Source organism: Ochotona princeps, chromosome 11, assembly GCF_030435755.1.
Source record: "Ochotona princeps isolate mOchPri1 chromosome 11, mOchPri1.hap1, whole genome shotgun sequence".
NCBI lineage: Eukaryota > Metazoa > Chordata > Mammalia > Lagomorpha > Ochotonidae > Ochotona > Ochotona princeps.
The window spans coordinates 1,637,508-1,658,280 of NC_080842.1; the positions used below are offsets into that span (position 1 = coordinate 1,637,508).

Consider the following 20,773-nt stretch of genomic DNA (forward strand, 5'->3'; position numbering starts at 1 on the left):
TAAATATCACTATAATTTTCTACTGATGCTAGAACGATACTTTAGTAATTGATACAGTGATTAACAGGGGAAAAGACGGTTTGTATTACCAGTATTTTGGGAAAATCATAGTGGTTAAGCTGCCAGTAGGTATGGTGGCAACCCATCTCAGAGTGCAAGTTCAAGTTCTGGTCACTTCATGCTCCTGATGCAATTTCTTTTTGCTAACACACTTGGGAAGCAGTATCTGAGAGGTAAAGTACTTGGACCTCCTGTACACATGGGAGACCCACATAGAGATCCTCAGCTCTGATGTTGGCCAGGTCCAGCCACGACTAAACAGACATTTGGGTGAGTGAAGTATTAAGAGGAGGATTCCCTCTTTCTCTCTCTGTTCTCTCTCTCATCATTTTTTCCTTTTGAAAAATTATATTTAAAATATACTTTCCATTCAAATCACCCCTACATTTTTTAGAGATGGCTACTCACTATTGTTACAATTATTCTGTATTGTGCCCATTTCTAATGCAAGCTCAAGGACTTCATGACCAGTCTCTTGGTTCCTGGCCCAATTATTTGTGGTATTTTCTTCACCATGATGTATGATTACATAAACACTTTGGAGTTCAATATGAAAGCCAGAAGAAAGAGGATGAGTATTGTCCACACCTTCTGTCTCCTTATTGATCCCTGGGACATCATTTCACTCCTAGACAACCCAGCTTGTCACTTCATGCATTGAGAACTGAGTTCCACATTCATATATGGAAGTGTTTACTTTATTCAAAGAATAACTAAATTCTTGTTTACAATGTGATTAACATAGGTTATCATGCCCAAACTTTCTTAATCTTATTTCCCTCAGGAGAGTTATATTTTATTACAAATTCACCAATTGTTCCATGATGCCACTACCAGATTACTCACATCAAAATAGAAAATTAAAAAAATTAATTTTGAAGCTCAAATAAATAATAAATGAGAATTTTAGGGTTATACGTATGGCATATGTAGACAATGAAAGTTGTTAGGTTATATGAATTAAAACAATTTTCCAGTGAATCATGCAAATATTTTAGCTTAACTGTTAATGTTCATACAGAGTAAGCAGGTCTTTTCTCACTGAATTTATATATTAAGATCAGCCTCATGGGGAAAAGAGGACATCTGATGCTCTGTAGGAGCAAATCTGTTTCAGGGCATTTTTGGTATTTACAGAATAAGGAAAATTAGTTAGGAATAATCCCCCAAATATTTCTGTGTTAGATGAAGAAAGAACTGAAATTCTTATGCAGTATCTTTTATATAATTATTTCATTTTACTGCATGGCTAATAATGTATGAATTAGGCCAATATAAGCCCATATGTATGTAAGAAAATGATTGCACACATATGTTCCATGCTTAAATATGTTATTGAAGTGAAATGTGAGTCTTCAAATACTTAAAGAGCCAATCACTTGGTCAAATTTATGCTAATCCCATGTTGTTACGAGTGTGAATGCTCATGTTTATGGAGCAATCAGTTATCAGTTCTGATACACATGTGCTTTTACTTTCCCAGATAAAGTCTTTAAGAAAGTTCACCAACCATTCAATCAAATATGCAGTGTGTCCTTTCTTAACTCATGCAAGCCATGTGGTTGTAGACGAGTGCTTTTCCTTTTCCATCCATTCCTGAATGTGAATTATTTAAGATAAGATGTGTGTGTGTGTTTGTTCAGAATACCTCAAAAAGTTTAGAAAGAGAAAATTAAAAGTAAGATTGCTTTGTGAAGAGTTGTTTGATATGCCAAACTTGAGAGGTTTAAAAGAGTCAAACATTAATATAATGACAGTACATTTATTGTAGAAAAAGTAGTGCGGAAAATTTAAATCCAAGAATTTCCATTCTGCATTCAGGGCTCATAATATGTGGGTAAAATAAAAAGGATGATTTGTGGTGGCTTTAATAAAAAAGGAAGAAAACATGTGACATGAGGTCTGTCTTTGTTTTATAGGTATGTAAAATGTCCTAGGTGTGCAGAGATCTACAAACTATCCAAGTATGTTATCATTAAAACATGTGTATTTTTTCCAAGCTGGCATTGGGATCTCAGCCAATGCCTTCCTCCTCGTCTTCCACATCTTCACATTCCACCAGGTTCGTAGGCCAAAGCCCACTGATATAACCAGCTGTCACCTGGCCTTTGTCCACCTAGTGATGCTGCTTACTACGGTGGAAATTTTGTCTTCACACATGTTCAAGTCAGTGAATTTTCCAAATGACTTTAAATGTAAGGTTTCATACTATGTGAGCAGGGTGACACGGAGTCTCTCCATCTCCACCACCTGTCTCCTGAGCATCGTTCAGGTCATCATCATCAGTCCCAGCTCCTTCTACTTGTCAAGATTTAAGCACCAACTCACAAATTATATTATCATTGCTTTCTTTTCTTTTTGGTCCCTCAACCTGTCTTCCAATAGCAGCATGATCATCTATGCAGAAGCTTATTCTAACAGGACCAATCTACTCAATGTCAGTAAATACTGCTCACTCTCCTCAATGAACTCTGTCATCATGACACTATTTCTCACACTTACATTGTCTCAGAATGTCTTCTTTATAGGAATCATGCTGCTCTCCAGCATGTACATGGTGGTTTTCTTATGTAGCCATCAGAGGAAGTCTGAATACCTTCACAGCATGAGCATTTCCCCAAGAATCTCTCCAGCAAAACGGGCCAGCCATACTGTCCTAGTGCTGGTGAGTTTCTTTGTGATTATGTACTGTGTGGATAGCATCATCTCATCCTTCTCATCCATACTGCGGAAATATGAACCAGTTGTCGCGGATATCCAGAGACTTGTGGGAAATGTCTATGCCACAGTCAGTCCTTTGGTACTTATTAGTTCTGATAAAAGGTTAATTGGCATTCTGCAAAATGTGATTGGTATGAAAACAATGTTAAATTGATGAAACAAATATTACAACTTTTTTGTCAAGTAATTTAAAAAAAAATCTAAGATTTTCATGCAGTTTAAATATGCAAGATTTTGTCTTGTACTTTTGTCTTGTATCTTAATATTTTGTAATTTGACACTGTTGACGTCAATATGCCTTTCATGATTCAAAGTTCTCAATTTAATTACATTTCCGCCCCTTATACTATCATAATGCAATAACTGAAAGCAGTTTTTCACTTTTTTGCTTTTGGAACTCTTTTTGAAACTTAATCCCTAGATCTTTGTATTGAGAAAGTAATGTAAATCTTATATCTGTATGTAATAATTATATGAGATTTGTTAGCTTTATATAAATGAATAATTTTATTGTTAACCAAAATACGAAAAAATAAGCATGTATTCATACTGACAATTCCATTATTGACTAGATAAAGCAGTGAGGTGAAAGGGACACTTTATTTTGTAGAGCAAATAATTTATTTAAAATTCCATGCCTTAGGAGATGAAGCCAAGTTCTCTACTTCTTAAGAGTGACTAGGCATGAAAAACAGAAAGTGAATGAAAAATATAATCTGTCATGAAAAAAAATTTTCTTCAGCTTATATGATCAAGGCAAAATAAAAACTAAGTCTTGTTGGCAATATGTACTTTGAGCATTCTGTGATGATAGCTTATCCTTTCTTAGATCATCTCCCCAATTCCCATGACTTCAGTTAATTAATGGAAAACAACTAACAAGTTCTAGTGGAGACCCACCTACAAAATTGTTTATCATCATTTCTCAAAATCGCAAGGTGTAAAGCAGCATATAGTTAAATAGATATGCACAAAATTCACCTATGCTTTCATGGAGAATAAGCAAAATATGAATCAGAATGTCGGATTTTGGAGCACATCCCCGAGAATGAACACAGGAACGTGGTAAAGAAGCATGGGAACCTTGAAAAGCATGAAGTCCTAGGATGGTAGGTTGGAAATAAAAACAAAAGCAAAGTCATGGTGCAACCCAGGTACAGGGCTGCAGAGTCTAAATTTCGGGGGTGGTGATTATCATTCTCATTTTTGTCAGTAGCACATCCTAAAGCATTATTTCTAAGCATCAATGTGTTGTAGCAAATTCTTTAAAGCTCTGTATTGGAAGGTCTCTATTTCATATTGACGAATAAAATATTCTGGTTGGAAGTTTCTCCATTTAATGACCTGGACTAATTCTCTGCATTCTTTTTTAGTTGTAAGGTTTCTGATGAGATATCAGCTGTTGATACTATTGGAGATTCTCTGAATTTCATATGGCATTTTCTCTCATGGACAGCTTAGAAGCTTATCTCTCTTTTAATGGTGAGAGATTTACTATAGTGTGTTGTTGTGAAGGTTGTTTTCATATCATGCTCATTTGGAGTTCTATGTGCTCCCTACAGAACTTTTTCCATATTAGGGAGGGTCTCTGCAATTATAGGCCTTCTACTCCATTTTCTTGTTCAACACGCTTGGGAACTTCTAAGATATGGATGATTGGTCACTTGCTTTTGTCTCACAAAACTGGAGCACTCTTTTGAGGTTTCCTGATTTTTCCCTCTGTTTTTTTGTCAGTCTATGCTGTTTCCAAAGATTTGTCTTTTATCTCATATTTTTTTCTACTGGCAATGTTTCAGGATATAAAATGAACACACACACACACACACACACACACACACACACACAGCAACAGCCTTTGCATGAACAAAGAACAGCTTGGAGAAAGAATTTGTAAGATAAGTAACCATTCACAATATCTGAAAAACAGTAAATACAGTGGAATAAATTTATCCAAACATGTGAGGGAAATGTAAGATAAAAATTTAGAAATAGTAAGAATCAACCTAATTATTTTTTCCATTAGAACATTTTAAAAGAGAAATTTAGGGAATGGTCATGTATAGCATTAAGGAACTTACCTTTAGTTCTGTGACCATGCCCTGTCTTGTATTACCAAAGTGTCTACTGTTGCTTAGCATCATATGACTAGTATCAACACAAGTGAAAATCCCATCTTGTCTAGTGATATTAGATCACAACTAAATTCCTTGACATCTGGGCAATTTGAAAAGAGAGATTGAATTTCGAGCAGAAATGTTACCTAATATAGTCAATTTTGTTCTTGTAAAGAAGAACCAGAGCAGCTGAGCTAAAGCAGCAAATGTTGGAGCAATTAGAGTTTTCACAGAAAGGATGTGGAGGGGCTCATCTCACAGCCCTGGCAGCTTCAATGCCTGAAAGAAAGGAGCAGCGGGGTTGGAAAAGAGGTTTCCTTCTAGCTCCTGGGAAATCTAGACTGATATACACGAAATAGTTGTTTCATCCATGAAAATCAGCCATGGGATTTGACACTCAGTATGGAACAGGAAAGGGAGAAGTCGAAGTAAAGTATTCATGAACTTTGTACCTTGGCCTTGTGTAGGGATCAATCCACTCCCCATAGAATTTGTCGCTGTTTTAAAGAAGACATAATAAACATTATTGTACAACTTCAAAATTCTCCCATCTAGGAAACTATCTCTGATGAAGAAGACCATTGATTAAAATTTTAAAAGCATATGAACATTTTCCTATACATACCATGCACCCTTTAAAAATAAAACATAGTGTGTGTGTGTGTTGGGGTGTGTGTGTGTGTGTGTGTGTGTGTGTGTGTGTGAAAATCAGCTAGGAGGCACACTTTACCCAGAAGTGGATATCTGCCTATCTGTGCATTTATCCTCAAACAGTGAAGGAGTGACATGTTTTTAACATGTCTTCATGTATTAAATTCCTAAAGCGAAAATTTATAGATGCAGACAAGAATTTGAAATCTTATCTTGAAGGCTTCACCAAATAATTTCAGGGAAATTCCACAGGGATATATTTCAAGTACATGGCTCAGGTTGAAAAGAGGTCATTTTTACACTGCTCCTACAATTCAAAATTACAGCTGTTGAAATTTACCTTTACCTGCAGCTACATAGATTGACAGCTGAACCACTCCTTTTTCAACCTCAACGCACATGGTTGCGAGTTCCCCAGGATCCTGTGTGCCTAATGTTGGACAAGCACCAACATTGCGGCCAAGAGAGGCAAATGCTCTGAATATTGCCTGCTACGTCTTTGTCTAGAAGTCAGATTTACCAAATATTTTCACTGCAACACTGGTGCTAAGTAGTATCTTGAGTTCACCTTCAAATGGTTTCCTTGAGCCATGCTCCTGATTTCCTTTCAATTGGAAATTACATAGGCTGCACATGTCCTATGAAGACAATTCTCATTATCTGACCTACAAAGCACCAAATTGGGGGACAATGGTTCATCCCCGATGCAGAGAGCTGAGCTGAGCTGAGCTCTGACAAGTCGTCCCAAAGCTGGGACTCCAGGCAGCCAGGAGCCTGACCTCCGAGTGACCATTGCCCTGCTTGTCATTATACCTACCTCTTGGTAATGTTCTATGACACCCGCAGCCTGGGGCATCCCAGCAACTGCCCAGAGCCAGGCAGCAACAGGAAGCAGCCAGAGTGCCACCTGAATCCACCGTTACAGTTCAGCATGCAGCTTTCTTGAGCGGCAGTTGTGCTCTGCCAACCCAATCTTGACCTCCCAAGGGGCAGCAAGACCCACAGCTGACCCCATATCTATTCCACATTGGGCATTTATTTCCCTTACATGGGTTGGCTTCTGACGCTGTACATTAAGCTGCAGACTGGTAGCCATTAAGAGAGTGGGACCCAGAGGACCATGCCTCAGAGATCACACAGAACCATGAGTTGGTAAGGGAGACAAGGAGGCAAAGCATTCCAGGAGGCTGTCTAAATGTGAGCACTTTCTGCATCTATCTTAGAGCCCACCTGATAAGATTGTGGCTGGAGGGCAGCAACCACCGGGGACATGATCAATACTGCTCCAATGGAAAACAAGCAAGCAGCATTGAAAATTCTAGGGTTAGGACTTGTCATTGGTTTGGATTTGACTCTAGAACTGTTTGAATAAGTAGTGCTATCTGGGTTTAATAGAGAGAGGAATTAGCTGGAATACAGCTGGCGTGATTGGGAGGTCAGATGGAAATAGGTTTGGGTTGGTTATTGGAATTAGTAGCATAATTAAGGTCGTGGGGCTGGTCTCCGCCTGGCTGAATGTGCGCGTGGCCAGTTTCCACTGACCCAACCCAGCTTTTGTAAACAAAATGAGAAGCAGCTGTCAGGAGAAAAAGCTTTAGGCCCAGCCAATACAGCAGTATTTTTCTGATCATTTTACCCAGACTTTCAAAAGAGCAAGTGCAACAACAAGCTCCTCAAGGAGAGTGCCATGCCCACATTATTTCTCTGGACTGAACCACATGACAAGCAGGAAGATCTACTGGAGTCTCAAAAGCAGTTGCCTCCATCTCCTTTAACACCTCCCATTTTCCAGGTGGATGCGCCTTTGGGCTGCTGATGCCTCCTCGCAGACACCCGACCAACTCCGGGTGTTCTGTGACCACAGCGTAGCTGTGGGGGACACCATGCACCAGAGCAAGAGGATTCAGCAGCTCGAACAGCAAGTTGAAAAACTAGGGGAGAAGCTCAAGACTGCACAGCAGCGATGCAGAAGACAGGAAGGGCAGCTTGAGAAAATAAAGGAGGTCGTACACTTCCAAAGAGAGAAAGATGACGTATCACAAAGAGGTCACGTGATCCTGCCAAATGACTTCTTTGAGTTAATGGAAGTACCAACATAGAAAGAAGTGAGTGTTAAGTTTTTAATGGGGCAATACCACGTACCCTTTTTTAGCCTACAAAGGAGTTTTGTTTGAAGAAATAACACTTGATTGTTTGTATAAAAGCAATTCAGAATATTTTTAAGATAAATTAGGTATATACTGTAAAATTGTAAAATTGTAAAATTTTTGTTTGTGATATCAAGGTTATTACATTTTAGCAAAACAGCTTTAAGATTATAAACTAGCCTCAGACTGCAAGTGTCAGTTGTTTTCAGAATGGGAGAATTTTGTTCTTTGAGTATTTATAGAAATAATGTAAAAATAAGAAAAATAAGAAAGCAAGAAAACAGTACAGTGAGATTTAAGTTTAAAATTTGAAATTAATGCAATTTATTGATAACATTTAGTTGCATTTAATCAAAGATGGATCAATCCTGGGCCATAACATCGCAGGTAGATATGCATGTATGTATGCTCACATTCTTGTTTGTGGAATCAGAAGTTGCATCTGTTGTTCTGAATCATTTGTCAAGGATAAATTGCCCAGTCAGTGCTTACAAAGATTTAAATGTCTTTAGAGCAGAGAATTAGAGCTTAGTAGAGTAACTTTAAGAGAAAATACATATATTTTCAAAGCAGACCCCTTTCTTTTCTCCACTGCCAAGCATTTTAAACTAGAATCCTGGCATCTGTGAAAGAAATATGCAAAGGAAGGCATAATTAACAGTGAGGTAGTAAGAGTTAGGGTCTGATCCATGTTGCTTATTTCTCTGTTAAGAGACTTCCAATTCCCCAGCTGTAGTTGTAATTACATTTAAATCTTTAACAATTGTGTAACAAAGTTTGACTTGTGATATCATATATTCATTTTGCAATTAACTAGTTGATTTTGTCAATACTTCATAAAAAATCATTTGTATCCCACTTATTTAAATGAGTGATTTATATTTAAAGCAGCCTAACGTGTAGTGTTTATTTTCCAAATGTTGAAATTTAAACACTGAGATTTCTGTTCAAACTGTGATTTGTGTTGACTTTATGAGAAATTTTACATTTATTTGAGATGAAAATATGTTCTGAGTAAGCAAATGTTGCTACAAGGGATGATCTATATAGATATAGAATAACCATTCCAGCTCTAATGGTCACTGGAATAAAAGTACTGAGGTTGTTTCAGAGAAGGAGGCCTTCCAAGACAGCATTAAAATGTGGGATGCAGCGTGGCTTTTTAGATCTTATGTCCATTGTCATTCACTGCCATGCTGCTGTGGATAGTACTTGATTCCTGATGGTTTATGAACCAGTGTCTCAAAAAAAGAAAATAATGATTAGAATATCAAACAGAGTCACATAGTCTGATAGCATTATTTAGAACTAACCCAGATGAATGCATGTTCACTGGTTCCTCATGGAATATGTAACTGTTGTCTCAGTAGCAATTCGTGGAAGATACATAGGTTAAGTATTCTGCCAAGTATATTTCTTGAACCTGCATTTTTCTGCATGAAATGTGTGTGTGTGTGTGTGTGTGTGTGTGTGTGTCTCCAGAACTGAGAATCCAGAGTGGGTTATAAGTGTTAATCCTAGTTAGAAACTACTTTGTTTTCACAGCACATATCCCCACTGTGCAAGGAGCATGCCCACTCGCTAGTTTCACTTCAATCATTTAACAAGAATTTTGAGGTGTATTTGCTAATTTGTGAATTGAAATGTTAGCATTCATTGTATGTATTTTGCTGTTTGAAACACTGCCAAGGAAAATAGAATGTTGAGGCGAAAATAGGTTCTGTTCAACCATGGTGGAATTCAGTTTAAAACAATCAGGGCTAAGGTTTTTTTCAATGTGCAATAAGTGGTTTTCTGTAAAAAAGAAGTGCTAGAATTAAGAAATCTAGGGTGTTATTCTGATTTTGGGGTTACCTGGGTTTTGTCTAGTTTCCAGCTTATCTCTAACAGGTTACTAGATTCTGTCTTCTGTACAAATAACATGTGAATAAATACCAAGATGTGATATAGGACAGCAAGCTGCAGTGAAATGCAAAGAACTCGTTAAGAATTCTTTGTCTACACAACACCCCTTCCAACTTATTAAAGTACTCAGGTTAGTGCAAACCATGTAAAAATTATGGCTATAACAATTAATAGTAAATATCAAAGGAGTCAGATTATACTTGCTGTGGCATGTTCTTGTGTTTAGTATGATGTCATTAGGTCGTCCTCAGTCACTTGGTGTGTATATCCAAGGCACCACTGTGTATCAGGGTGGTGTGGGAATGTGGTCTCAGACGCTCCTGTGGCCTGCTTTATCTGCTCAACCTAAACCTGATAGGAAGGTAAAATGGCAGATGAACAGCATCCCGTGAAATGGGTGCTAAGGCACCTTGGTAATAAGTTACCAACAGGTTTCCAAAGGACAACGTCTCCTGATTTTCACACTGTGTTTTTATCTCCTGTTCTGAGTGAAGGTGTGTCACAGGGCTCTTCTGAATAGAGATGGGGTAGAATTTCTCAGAATCTATTGTTAAACAATTTATTTCAGGAGGTCTGGAATTTTGTTATTTTTATTCATTTAAGCATTGAGTCTAATTATTCAGAGAATTCCATTTAGCTTTGAATATGAAGGCAACATGGATACTTCGTCTTGTTAGGCACAGTTAGGGTTTGGGCTTCTGTGGGTGTCATTCAGCGTAAAGCTCCTATTTAGATGTTGATAATTAAACTTGTGTTTCACTGTTTACAGTAGATCTTAGTTCATTTATGGATGAACCCAAAGTGCTAGAACTGATTGAACACAATAGCCTATATTAATTGCTGAGTTATGTACGCAATGAAGGGATAAGCCTTTGATTTTTCAAGTAAAATGCAAGTATGTCATTGTAAAACTCAAACGAGAAATACGGAAGAAGGAGGAAGGAAACTGGGGGTAAGAGAGGGACATTATTGTGTTCTTAAAGTAGTGCATATGAAATGTGTAACACTTGTTCCTTGTTTGCAAATTTGAAAAGAAAACAGAAAAGCTGAACATACTGTGAGTATCCATATCTTTTTATATGTGGAAAATGTCGTCTTCTATAAATCTTCCTATGCAAGTTCCTGGTAAAAGGCATGTAGATGAGTTTCAGAAAATTAGTCAAATTGATCTTACTACTCTCTTTTTCTACTCTTGTCACAAATGTTAATATTTCAGATACTGTGTTTGTTACTTTTGCCTGTTTTTTGAATTAACTTCCATTGTCTTACCTGATTTTGCATTTGCATTTTCCACTTTTTAAAGAAACATCTCTTCACATTTCATATATGTCAAGCCTCGTATGCCTATGTAAAACATTCTTTTTTTCCTGTTCCTGATTTCATGCAAAATTTTGATCATTTGTTTCTCATGCATTCCTTGCTTTGGTTTTGATTTTAAGTAGCATTTAAAATGTTTTTGTCTTGATTACTGACATTTTACACTCAACATATTGATCAAATTCACATCATATTTGTTTCCATGTTTGATGTATTTTGATAGTGTCTCTTTTTCCATCATGTGGCAAATGACAGAACTTCCTTTTATTTACAGCCCAAGTAGTAATTCACTGTGTTTCTGTATAACATTTTGTTATTCATCCAATATTGATGAACTTTAGTTCAAATTTCAATGATGTGAAAGATGTTCCATTAAACATAAAAATACAGTTTTCAATACCTTAGAGAATAGACTCAGAGATGAGACTACTGTATCATTTGGCTGTATGAATTGAATAGATTTTCAGAATATTCCTGAAAGTTTATGTGATGCATGGTTAGTCCTAGGAGGTGACAATGCTGTGGTGAAATCCTTTAGAGGCAGATTCTCTTATCTGGAGTGCTATCCTGGAAATAGCAATGACCAACTGCTAGAATACTATTATTTGGCAAGCTGACCCTACATGGTTGGCTTTAGTGCATTGGCCACATCAATTTCCATTTCTTTGTAATGTTGCAACACAGCCAGGGGAACATCTTATTAGAGTGATTCAGTGATGTTCCGAAAAGCAAAAACCAAAAGCATAGGCAAGTTTCTCTGATGCAGACTGAAACACATGTGAATTCCTTAGGAAGGAAGATGCTAATGTTTAATACCACACAGTAATTATTTCATTTACCGATCACTGAAGTATTTTCACTAGGTGATTTGTCACAGGAACCTGCTTTCCTACTTCATACCGGACACTTTTTGTGGCTGTTGGGGGCAGAATAGGAAAGAAAACAGGCAGAAATCAATGCTTCTCACTGCAGACTGAGCAGGCTTTTTGCTTTTGTTATCCTTTCTCAAACTTTCTGTACATCCCAATATTTTTCCAATATGATTAATAATGTCCATGTAATTAAGAGACATGAAGTGATTTCATTTCCAACTGTGATATCTGAGATTATATCATCTAGTAGGATTTTCTCTGGGTATCTACCACTAATGCAAAAGTTTTATTGCAGTAATTTTTTTGGTAGTCATTCTGTGGAAATGTCAAAAACAATGAGGATTCCCTCAGGCATCCATAAAAAGTACCTTTTTTTTCCTCTACAGGGGATAATAAAAAATATTGATACCCAGAGGTTGTTAGGTAACATAAGGAAGGAAATTTGAAAGTGAAAATGTTGATTTCAGGATTCAACTTTTCAGTATAACCAAAAGAATGCATTTTAGTGAATCATTGCACTGCATGATGATTACATCTAATGCCCATTGCTATGTGGGAAAGTTGAATGTGATGTGGGACAGACTGGACCAGTCTGCCACACATACCAGCAAGCACAGGATGTGGGGCTGGGAGAGGGCCTGGTCAGTAATAGTAGGGTGTTGCTGCTCCAACTACACTGCAGTTTCCGTTATTGTGTGTGAGGGCAGAGTGTGTGTGGGTAAGGTTGTGCTGAGCTGCAGCATCTATTGGCGCGCATATTAGATGTGACTGGGGACATAATTGATCAGGTGACTCTAACCACCAGTGTGTAGGCTGATGTGTGTGCTAAACTTAGTTGGATCTGACTCTGATGGGCACATACAGCCATCAGGTTGGGGTCACCTCTGCTGAGTCTTTTGAAGATCCCCCCCCCCAAATGAACCACTGGACTCATAACTGCAACCACAGGGAAAATCTCAGGATCTGTGGCCTGACCATGGACAGCATGCATCAGAACTGGGTCTCCATGGTTTTTAAAGTCTGTGCAGTCATGGCGTTTCCAGATGCTTATGGGGGACAAAATCACCAGTTCATTGAGGCCTGCAGAAGACATCTAGTATCATGGAGAGTAGAACAAATTGGACAGCTCTCCCGGACAAGTATCTGGATGATTCGAGATTCTAATGTGGACTGTGTCAGCCAATGGACCTTAGAAGGATTTCTTCAACCCTCAACCAAAAAAATCAACAGCAATCTCAAAACCATGTAAGAAGTATCATCAGAACATGCTCCACATCAGTGACCCTAGGATGACATAGATGGGCTGAGCCCATTCCTGGGTACTGATGTGGTAGGGTCCCTGGCAGCAGCCCTGTTCCCTTCTCTCCACTTTCCCCAGATACCAGAAGAAAAAAATGTGATTGGAGGCTGTTTTCTCATCCACTTTTCCCTATTCCTGTACCCATGCCTCATGTGGACTGGCTGGAATTGCAGCCTGACCCAATCTGACCCACACTCCACTCTGGCACTTGGATTCAACGGTTGATGATATGGACTGACCCAGCTTGGCCTGCCCTTGATCTGTTCCAAATACATGCTAGTGGCATCTATTTTGGCCTGATCTAGGCTGCTCCCTGTCTTGGTTCTTGCACTCAACTGCAGGGACTGTATCCCAACAGAGGAGTTCCCCAAGCCCCCCATCATAACCTCTCCAAATGCAAGATCTCATGTACACTGGTGGGTCCAAGGACCAGCCCTACTTAGCACACCTCCTGTCCTTGCAGGAACAGGGGCCTTTCCTCACCAGCCCTAACCCATTCCGGTTTTTGTTGTTGGGCGCTACAGACCAGCCAAGCCTGGTATGCACCCAGACACAGCTCACGCATGGCTCAGCAGGGGCAGAGAACCAACCTAACCCATCCTATACCTATCCAGGTTCTCATGGACACCAATGGGTGCTGAATTCTAGCCCTGTCTGATGCATCCCAGACGCAGCCTACACACACACCAAGGGATTCTGCAGCTATACCCAGACCAGACTGCAGTCCCCACACTGGCCCTCACACTCTCCAATGGGGCTCACAACCTAGCCAGGATGTCCACTTGGCTCCCCAACCAGGCCTGTTTCCATCCACCAATCTTGCGTGTGCCAGTGGTTGCTCTGACTTGGTCTGGTGTTTCCCCTCATGTCTCCTAGCCTTTGCCTTTGGATGTATCAAGCTGGCTCACTCTAGCAAGGCCCCAGTCCCAACTCCTGCTAGCAGGTGCTGAAAACCTGGCCCTGGCACAATCTGCTCCCATCACCGGCTAATTTGTACCAGTTGGTGTAATAACAATAGCCCAGCCTGACCTGCACTCCAGCCTGGAGTGCATTGGGCTAGGGTATGCTCAGCCTTGCCTGGTCCGCCCCCTTCCAAACCAACCTACACACATGTCAATACATGAGGATACTTTGCCTAGCTTGCCTGAACCCTATGTCTGGACCACGTGTTCACCAGTGGGAGCTAAGACCACATTGGGGAGTTTCTCAGATTCCCCCACTTGGCCAAGGCCTGACCCAGATCTCACACACTCCAGCAGATGTTCAGCTCTTACCCGGCATAACCTGACCCTCCATCTTGGCCCTTGTATGTGTTGGTGGATGCTGTGAACTAGCCTACCCTACACCCTGTTTTAGGATGCACATGCAGATGCTGCAGCTTGGACCTTCCCAACCTATTCTAAGCCCCAGTACCCATGAGTGTTGGCAGGGCTATGTTCACTCTTAGTTCAGCAAGTCACCATCCCAACACTAACCTGCAGGACTTGTATTTCCATAGGTTTGGGCCCACTTATACCCCATAGAATCTCCTCTTGGATCTGGTTCTCTCGCATGCTGGTTAGTGTCATGGCCCTGCCTAATGTGACCTTTCCCCTGTTCCAACATTCAATCAGGTACTGGTATGTAGCTCCACTAGACAGGCCCCCAGCCATAGCTTTCATGTGGTCTGGTGTGTGATGGTCAGTGTCACTTTGTGATAACAAGCCCATCTTAGGACTGCCACGTGGGCTGGTGAGTTAGTCTGGCCCATTAAGATCTTCTAATCTCTCTCCTCTATACCACCAGGTCTCAGTCCCTTCATTTACCTGCAAGTATAGTGCCCCTGTTGTTAGGTGCCACTTAGGCTCCATTCATAACTTACACCTATGGTGTCTGTATAGATGGATATCCCTAGGCAATAATTCATCACCCCCCAGTTCCCAGAGCTCATCAGCCAGCATCCAGTAGGCAAAGTCCAGTGCCTGATGGGCACACTGACTGCCCACAGAGCAAACATGGTGCCGGCTGCTTATACAGCAACTAGGGGTAGGCTGCAACCTCTGTCCATCAGCCAAGATAGGCTCCACATGCCTGAACTGCGGAGCAAAGATCAAAGCTTGTGTTTTTAAGTTTGACTTTGACAAAAGGACTGAAAACAATCTGCCCAGGGAGATCGACCTTGGAGAACTGAGTACACATGTGACAAAATTTGAAGCCAAAGGCTCTATTCTGCTGTCTCTCAGAAACCAGGGTAGTTTACTCTTTCCCTGGCCTTGATCCTGTTGTAAGGATACCAAGGCCAAGGCTGTCCTGTTACTACAAGGGGAATGAGACTTATGAGCCTGGAGGGAGATGAGTTGGTGTCGTCCATTCCCTGCAAGCACAAACGGAGGATTCATCTTACAATGGATTCATCTCAGAGGCCTAGCTGGGTGATTGTCTTTCTCTGTGTCATGCACTGAAATCTCCAAAAACAAGTGGATGCTTGGGTGAAGCTGGATTTTTAAAACTGTAATTTTAGGAAAATACACTCATGTTATTATCTTACATATTATTCCTGCTAGACATGAAATGATCAAGTTTATGAATTACATATTGCATAAGGGAGTAGGTTTGCAAAAATAAAGTTGGAGCTTTATGTATTTGAATTAAAATTACATTTGGTTTCTCTGATTCTAATATATTTTAACTAATCTTACACTACTTTTAAGTTTATTTCAAACCTTCATGAATTAAATCATTCTAAATAATATTATTCAATTTAATAATACCTTTGAAGATGCTTCAGAAAATTGTTATTTATTTTTGGTTTATGGCAAAATAAGCCACACAATATTCAAATTTGAACAATCTTAAATTCTTAACAGGCAGCCATGAAAAAAACATAGGTAATTGATAACATTTTTCTGGTTACAATAATAATATTATCTTTTAATAAATGTTATATTTGTAGAGATCCCTCATTTGAATGAATAATATTATATGAAAGTATGCAGTGTACATACAAATATTTTAAAATATATTTACTTTATCATCTAGTTTTTAGAAAAATGATCACCACCACAAATATTCATGATGTCCATTGTTAAGTTTCAAGTCACATTTGATCTTCAAAATGGTTATATATAAAAAGTTCCTGTTGAATTTCAATTTATTTGCTAAAGGATCACTCTTTTCCTATTAATATTATGTGTGTAAAATAGTGTTTTAATACTTAAGAATATTTAATGTCCCAGAAAAATTGTCAGTAACATGATATTGTTGTTGAATATAAGGAACAAAATGACAGCGATTATCCATTTTTTGCCACACAAGTTAACACTTCAAAAAACGTGAGCAACTGAAAATCGGTTGCTGTTTTCAAGTGTTACCTAACATTAGACTTTTAAGTCCTCATTAAAAAAATTGGTTTACTGGATTAAGGAAGATGCAATTCAAGTACTGTGGAGCCAGAGCACCTGATTGGAGAGCAGGGAGAGCAGGGCACATGATTCATATTCTATAAATTAACCATTTGATAATTATTGGTAGGGCTATCACCTTATTGGAGTTCTACACAGGCTGGCATATGATTAGACCTTGAAAACACAATTTATTCATTTCCTGGTGTCTACTTAATTCTGAGATTTTTTAAAAAGGATTTATTTATTTTTATTGGAAAGGAGGGTATACATAGAGAAGGAGAAACAGGAAGATCTTCTGTCCAATGGTTCACTCCCCAAGTGACTGCAGTGGCTGGAGACAAGCCAATCCGAAGCCAGGAGCCAGGAACTCTTCCGGGTCTCCCATGCCGGTGCAGGGTCCCAAGGCTTTGGGCCATCCTCAACTGCTTTCTCAGGCCACAAGCAGGGAGCTGGATGTAAAGTGGAGCTGCCAGACTAGAACCGGCGCCCATATGGAATCCCGGGGTGTGCAAGACGAGGACTTTAACCACTACACTATCCTGCTGGGCCCTTAATTCTGATGTTTTTAACAATGCACCTGTAGAGAGCATTTCTTAGTGTCCCAAAACTCACCTGGTTTGGTCTGCTCCTTGTGTTGGTTTTTGCACTCACCTGAGGCTGAATCCTGACAAAGGAATTCCTCAAGCTCCTCTATCAGGTCATCTTCCTCTGGCAGACCTTGCTCACACTGGTGATCCCTTGGTCCAGGTTACTTTGTCCACCTCTTGTTGTGTCAGGAACATTGCCCTTGCCCTATTGCCCATACCAAATCTGGTTCTTCTGTTGGATATTGAAGTCCAACTACATCTGGACCACACCCAGACACAGCCCTCGTGTTGTTCAGTGGGAGAGGAGACCTAGCCAAGGCTGTTCCATATGTCTCCTGGTTCTCACGAGTACCAGTTGGTGCTAGAGGCAAGCCCAGTCTGGCACTCTTACCATCAAATCTCTGCCCATGTCAGGGAAGAATGCAGCCATGTCCAGACCAGCCTTCTACACCCATTCCAGATCCTGTGCTCACCAGTGGGAATTCCAACCCAGGCAGCATGTCCCCTTAGAATTGCAACCAGGCTCATTGCCAGCCACAGATCTTGTGCATGCCAATGGAGATTGGTATTCCACATGAATGAGTCCACACACCCCTACACAGTTTCTGCCACCAGATTTAATTCACTCATGTGCTGCTTAGTGTCAGGGACTAGCCTCTCATTACATATTCCCTGCTCTGACTCTCACCCGTAGTTTCCATAATCTTGCCCTGCAACTACACGGGCCTTGTCTATGAAGACCTTCAGAAGTCATTATTCACCTAGACATAATCCCTCAGGTTCCTATTTGCCACCACTGTGGCATCTGACAGTCCAAATATAAGTTCACACCAAAAACCCCAGAGTATACCGTGGGGTGGCCCAAGGGCTTCACCCTATGCCACTGGTACCAAGGCTGCCAAGGGCCTCCATTCCCTCAGGGGGTCTTGCTGTTTGGGAGTCCGCATCTGTGCCGGTCCAAAATGCCCGCAAGCGGGAGGTCTGAGGCTTTGCCAGGCCTCCTCTTCCTCATGGAGTCACACAGCCTGGCTGTCTGCACGTGTGCTGATCCAAAATGAGTCATGTATTTTTACCAATGACACTGAAAACTCAGAGTTAGATTGTGAACATCCGCTTCTTTTTCCTCTTCATTAACTCTATTTTAGTTGTTACTACATCAATTCACATTCAAAAACAGGTGGCACATTCGAGTAAATCAATGCTATTGAATGTTTCCCCCAATTGTTTTCTGAAATTTATCCATTTTATTAAAGAAAATAATCCTTGCATGGAGTTGATCGTGGAGGAAATGATTTTTACCTGCTTGATTCTGCCAGCTGATTTTATTCCATCAGTAAACACTATCATCTCTTATATATCCATTTCTTCATCTTAAATTCTCATGATGTCCTAATACTGTAAATATTTCTACATGTCTTAAGATGATAAAAATATATGGTAAAATGTATGATGAAGATACCACTTGTGCTTAACATAATAATAATGTGATAATATATCTAAGATATAATTTATATTCCTGATTCTTCGGAGTGTACATTTCTCCCTGAAACAACAGTATAATTTACTATTCATATTTTAGCATCATTTTGACTGTTAAAATTAGGACCAAGAGAAGATATGATTTATAATATCATTTTTTCTAGGTACGATTGTAGCATCAGCATCCTACAGCCGACTAAAAATTGAAGTCCTGTTTACTGCAAGCTTCTGATCCAGCATCTTGCTGCTAATGCCATTGTAGCGGAGAGCTCAAGTACTTGGGCCCTGAAATACCACGGAGTTTTTCAGTTATAATTTTGGCCAGGTAAAACCACAATTATGTAAGCATCTGTGTGAGTGAAGCAGTGAATGAAAAGTTGTTTTTCTTCTGTGTGAGTAAATCATTGTTAGAATACACTTTCTGTACACATCCATCCTTGAGATTGTGCTCAAGGTGGTTTGTCACTGTCATTTCACTGCTTGTCATTTATGTACATGATAATAAAAGCTCAGAGATTTCATCATGAGTTTTTGGCTTATGGTCCATTTAATTTTGGTATTTTCCTCACCTTGAAAGAAGGTTACATACAGAATTTGAAGTCTGTGTTGAAAGCCATAATAATGAGTGTGAATGTTGACCACACTTTCTGTCTCTTGAGAGTGCCCTAGGGCTTCACCCTCAGCCCCAGATAGGCAGCGTTGTCACTTCCTGCAGGTGAAACTGAGTTGCACATTTAGATCATTGGAAATGTTTGGTTGATTCAAAACTGAAACAAATACACCCTCAAGTCTAACTAAATTAGAGGTGAACATGCCCAAACTTTCTTCTATCTCATCTCTCCCACATCATTAGCATTTATTGCTAATTTCGTGATCCTTCCAAGATAGGGTTGTCAGAATACTAACACAAAATTAGCTTAGAAATTAAAAGAAACAGTAGATGAAGCTTACATATTGAGGCTCACACATATTATGTTGACGACAGAGTTTAAATTATGGAAACTGAGACAACTTTCAAGACAAATTATTTAAACTTTTTACTTCACTTATTAATGCTCCCCACAAGAACGAGGTCTTTTCTCACTCAACTTGTACATTACAAAGAGCCTCATTTGTAAAGATTCAAATCTGTGTCAATGCATGGTGAAATTTTACAGAACGAGGCACAAGATAAAGGAGAATCAGGCAAATATTGCTGTAGTGGAAAAGGAAAACATTGAGATTTTTATCTAGTCTCCTTTACATAATTATCTTATTTTGCTGAATGCATTATAATGTGTAAAGTAGGCCAATGTTAATCCATACACATGTAACTAAAAAGAATTGTATAGATATATCCCATGATTAGATATATGTTATTGAAATTGAATTGATAATGATCCCTCCAATATGAAAAACATTGTCATTCATTTAGTCATTTTAAGCCTGGCATGTCTTATTATTCCACATTGTGCTGAGGGTCCATTTTATTGGGATTGAATTGAATGTGCATACTTTAAGTTGTATGGACATTTTAATGACGTTGAATCTGGCTATCCAGGAACATGATAGATTTTTCCATCTATTAAAGTCATTTCTATTTCTTACTTAAAGATTTGTTGTATTCCTCATAAGGTCGTCTGTATCTTTATCTAGGGTTATTTAAAAGTTTAAGACTTTTGTCTGCTATGTTGAAAATGACTTACTGAGTAGTTTACTTTCAGTTCTGCAGTTGTTTGTGTAAACTTTACTGTTGATTTGGATCTTTATTTTGTGCCCTGCCACCTTGCCAAACTATCTTGTAAGTTCTAGCAGTCTCTTCAGAGAGTCTTTTGGTTCTCCCATGTATTTACAAACATCATGTATAAGCAGAGATATTGATTTCCTGTTTGCCAGTTTGAATCCCTTTAATTTTCTTGCCTATTATCTCTACTGAGGGTCTCCAGGAGTATGCAGCAATTTGAACTCACGCAATCTATCAAAATTGAGGCAAGAAGAGAGAGAAAGCCTACATACTCAGATTTAATTAGTAGTGAAGATTCCCTTAGACATGAAAAGGAATACAAGACTTATTCCCTGATAAATTCTACAAAATTTTGTGAGAATTAATTTCACTTCTGAAGCTATCAAATATTTGAAATAGAATGGATACTCACATATGAAGCCAGAATAATTTTAATTCCAAACCAGAGAATGATACAACCAAGAAAGAAAACTGTTGACCAATATTCCTGATGACACAGATGCAGACTACTTTT

At 39.2% G+C, this 20,773-nt stretch overlaps 1 protein-coding gene and 1 pseudogene across 1 annotated transcript; both read left to right on the plus strand.

The window, feature by feature from the left end:
* The first annotated feature begins 1,802 nt into the window (after positions 1 to 1,802).
* Positions 1,803 to 3,062, plus strand: LOC101528768 (putative vomeronasal receptor-like protein 4). The gene has a single exon (XM_004599682.2). The coding sequence runs from the start codon at positions 2,027 to 2,029 to the stop codon at positions 2,933 to 2,935; it is 909 nt and encodes a 302-aa protein (XP_004599739.2). The 5' UTR covers positions 1,803 to 2,026; the 3' UTR covers positions 2,936 to 3,062.
* A 2,216-nt stretch (positions 3,063 to 5,278) lies between these two features.
* Positions 5,279 to 7,645, plus strand: LOC101529016 (THAP domain-containing protein 1-like; annotated as a pseudogene).
* Positions 7,646 to 20,773: the final 13,128 nt, after the last annotated feature.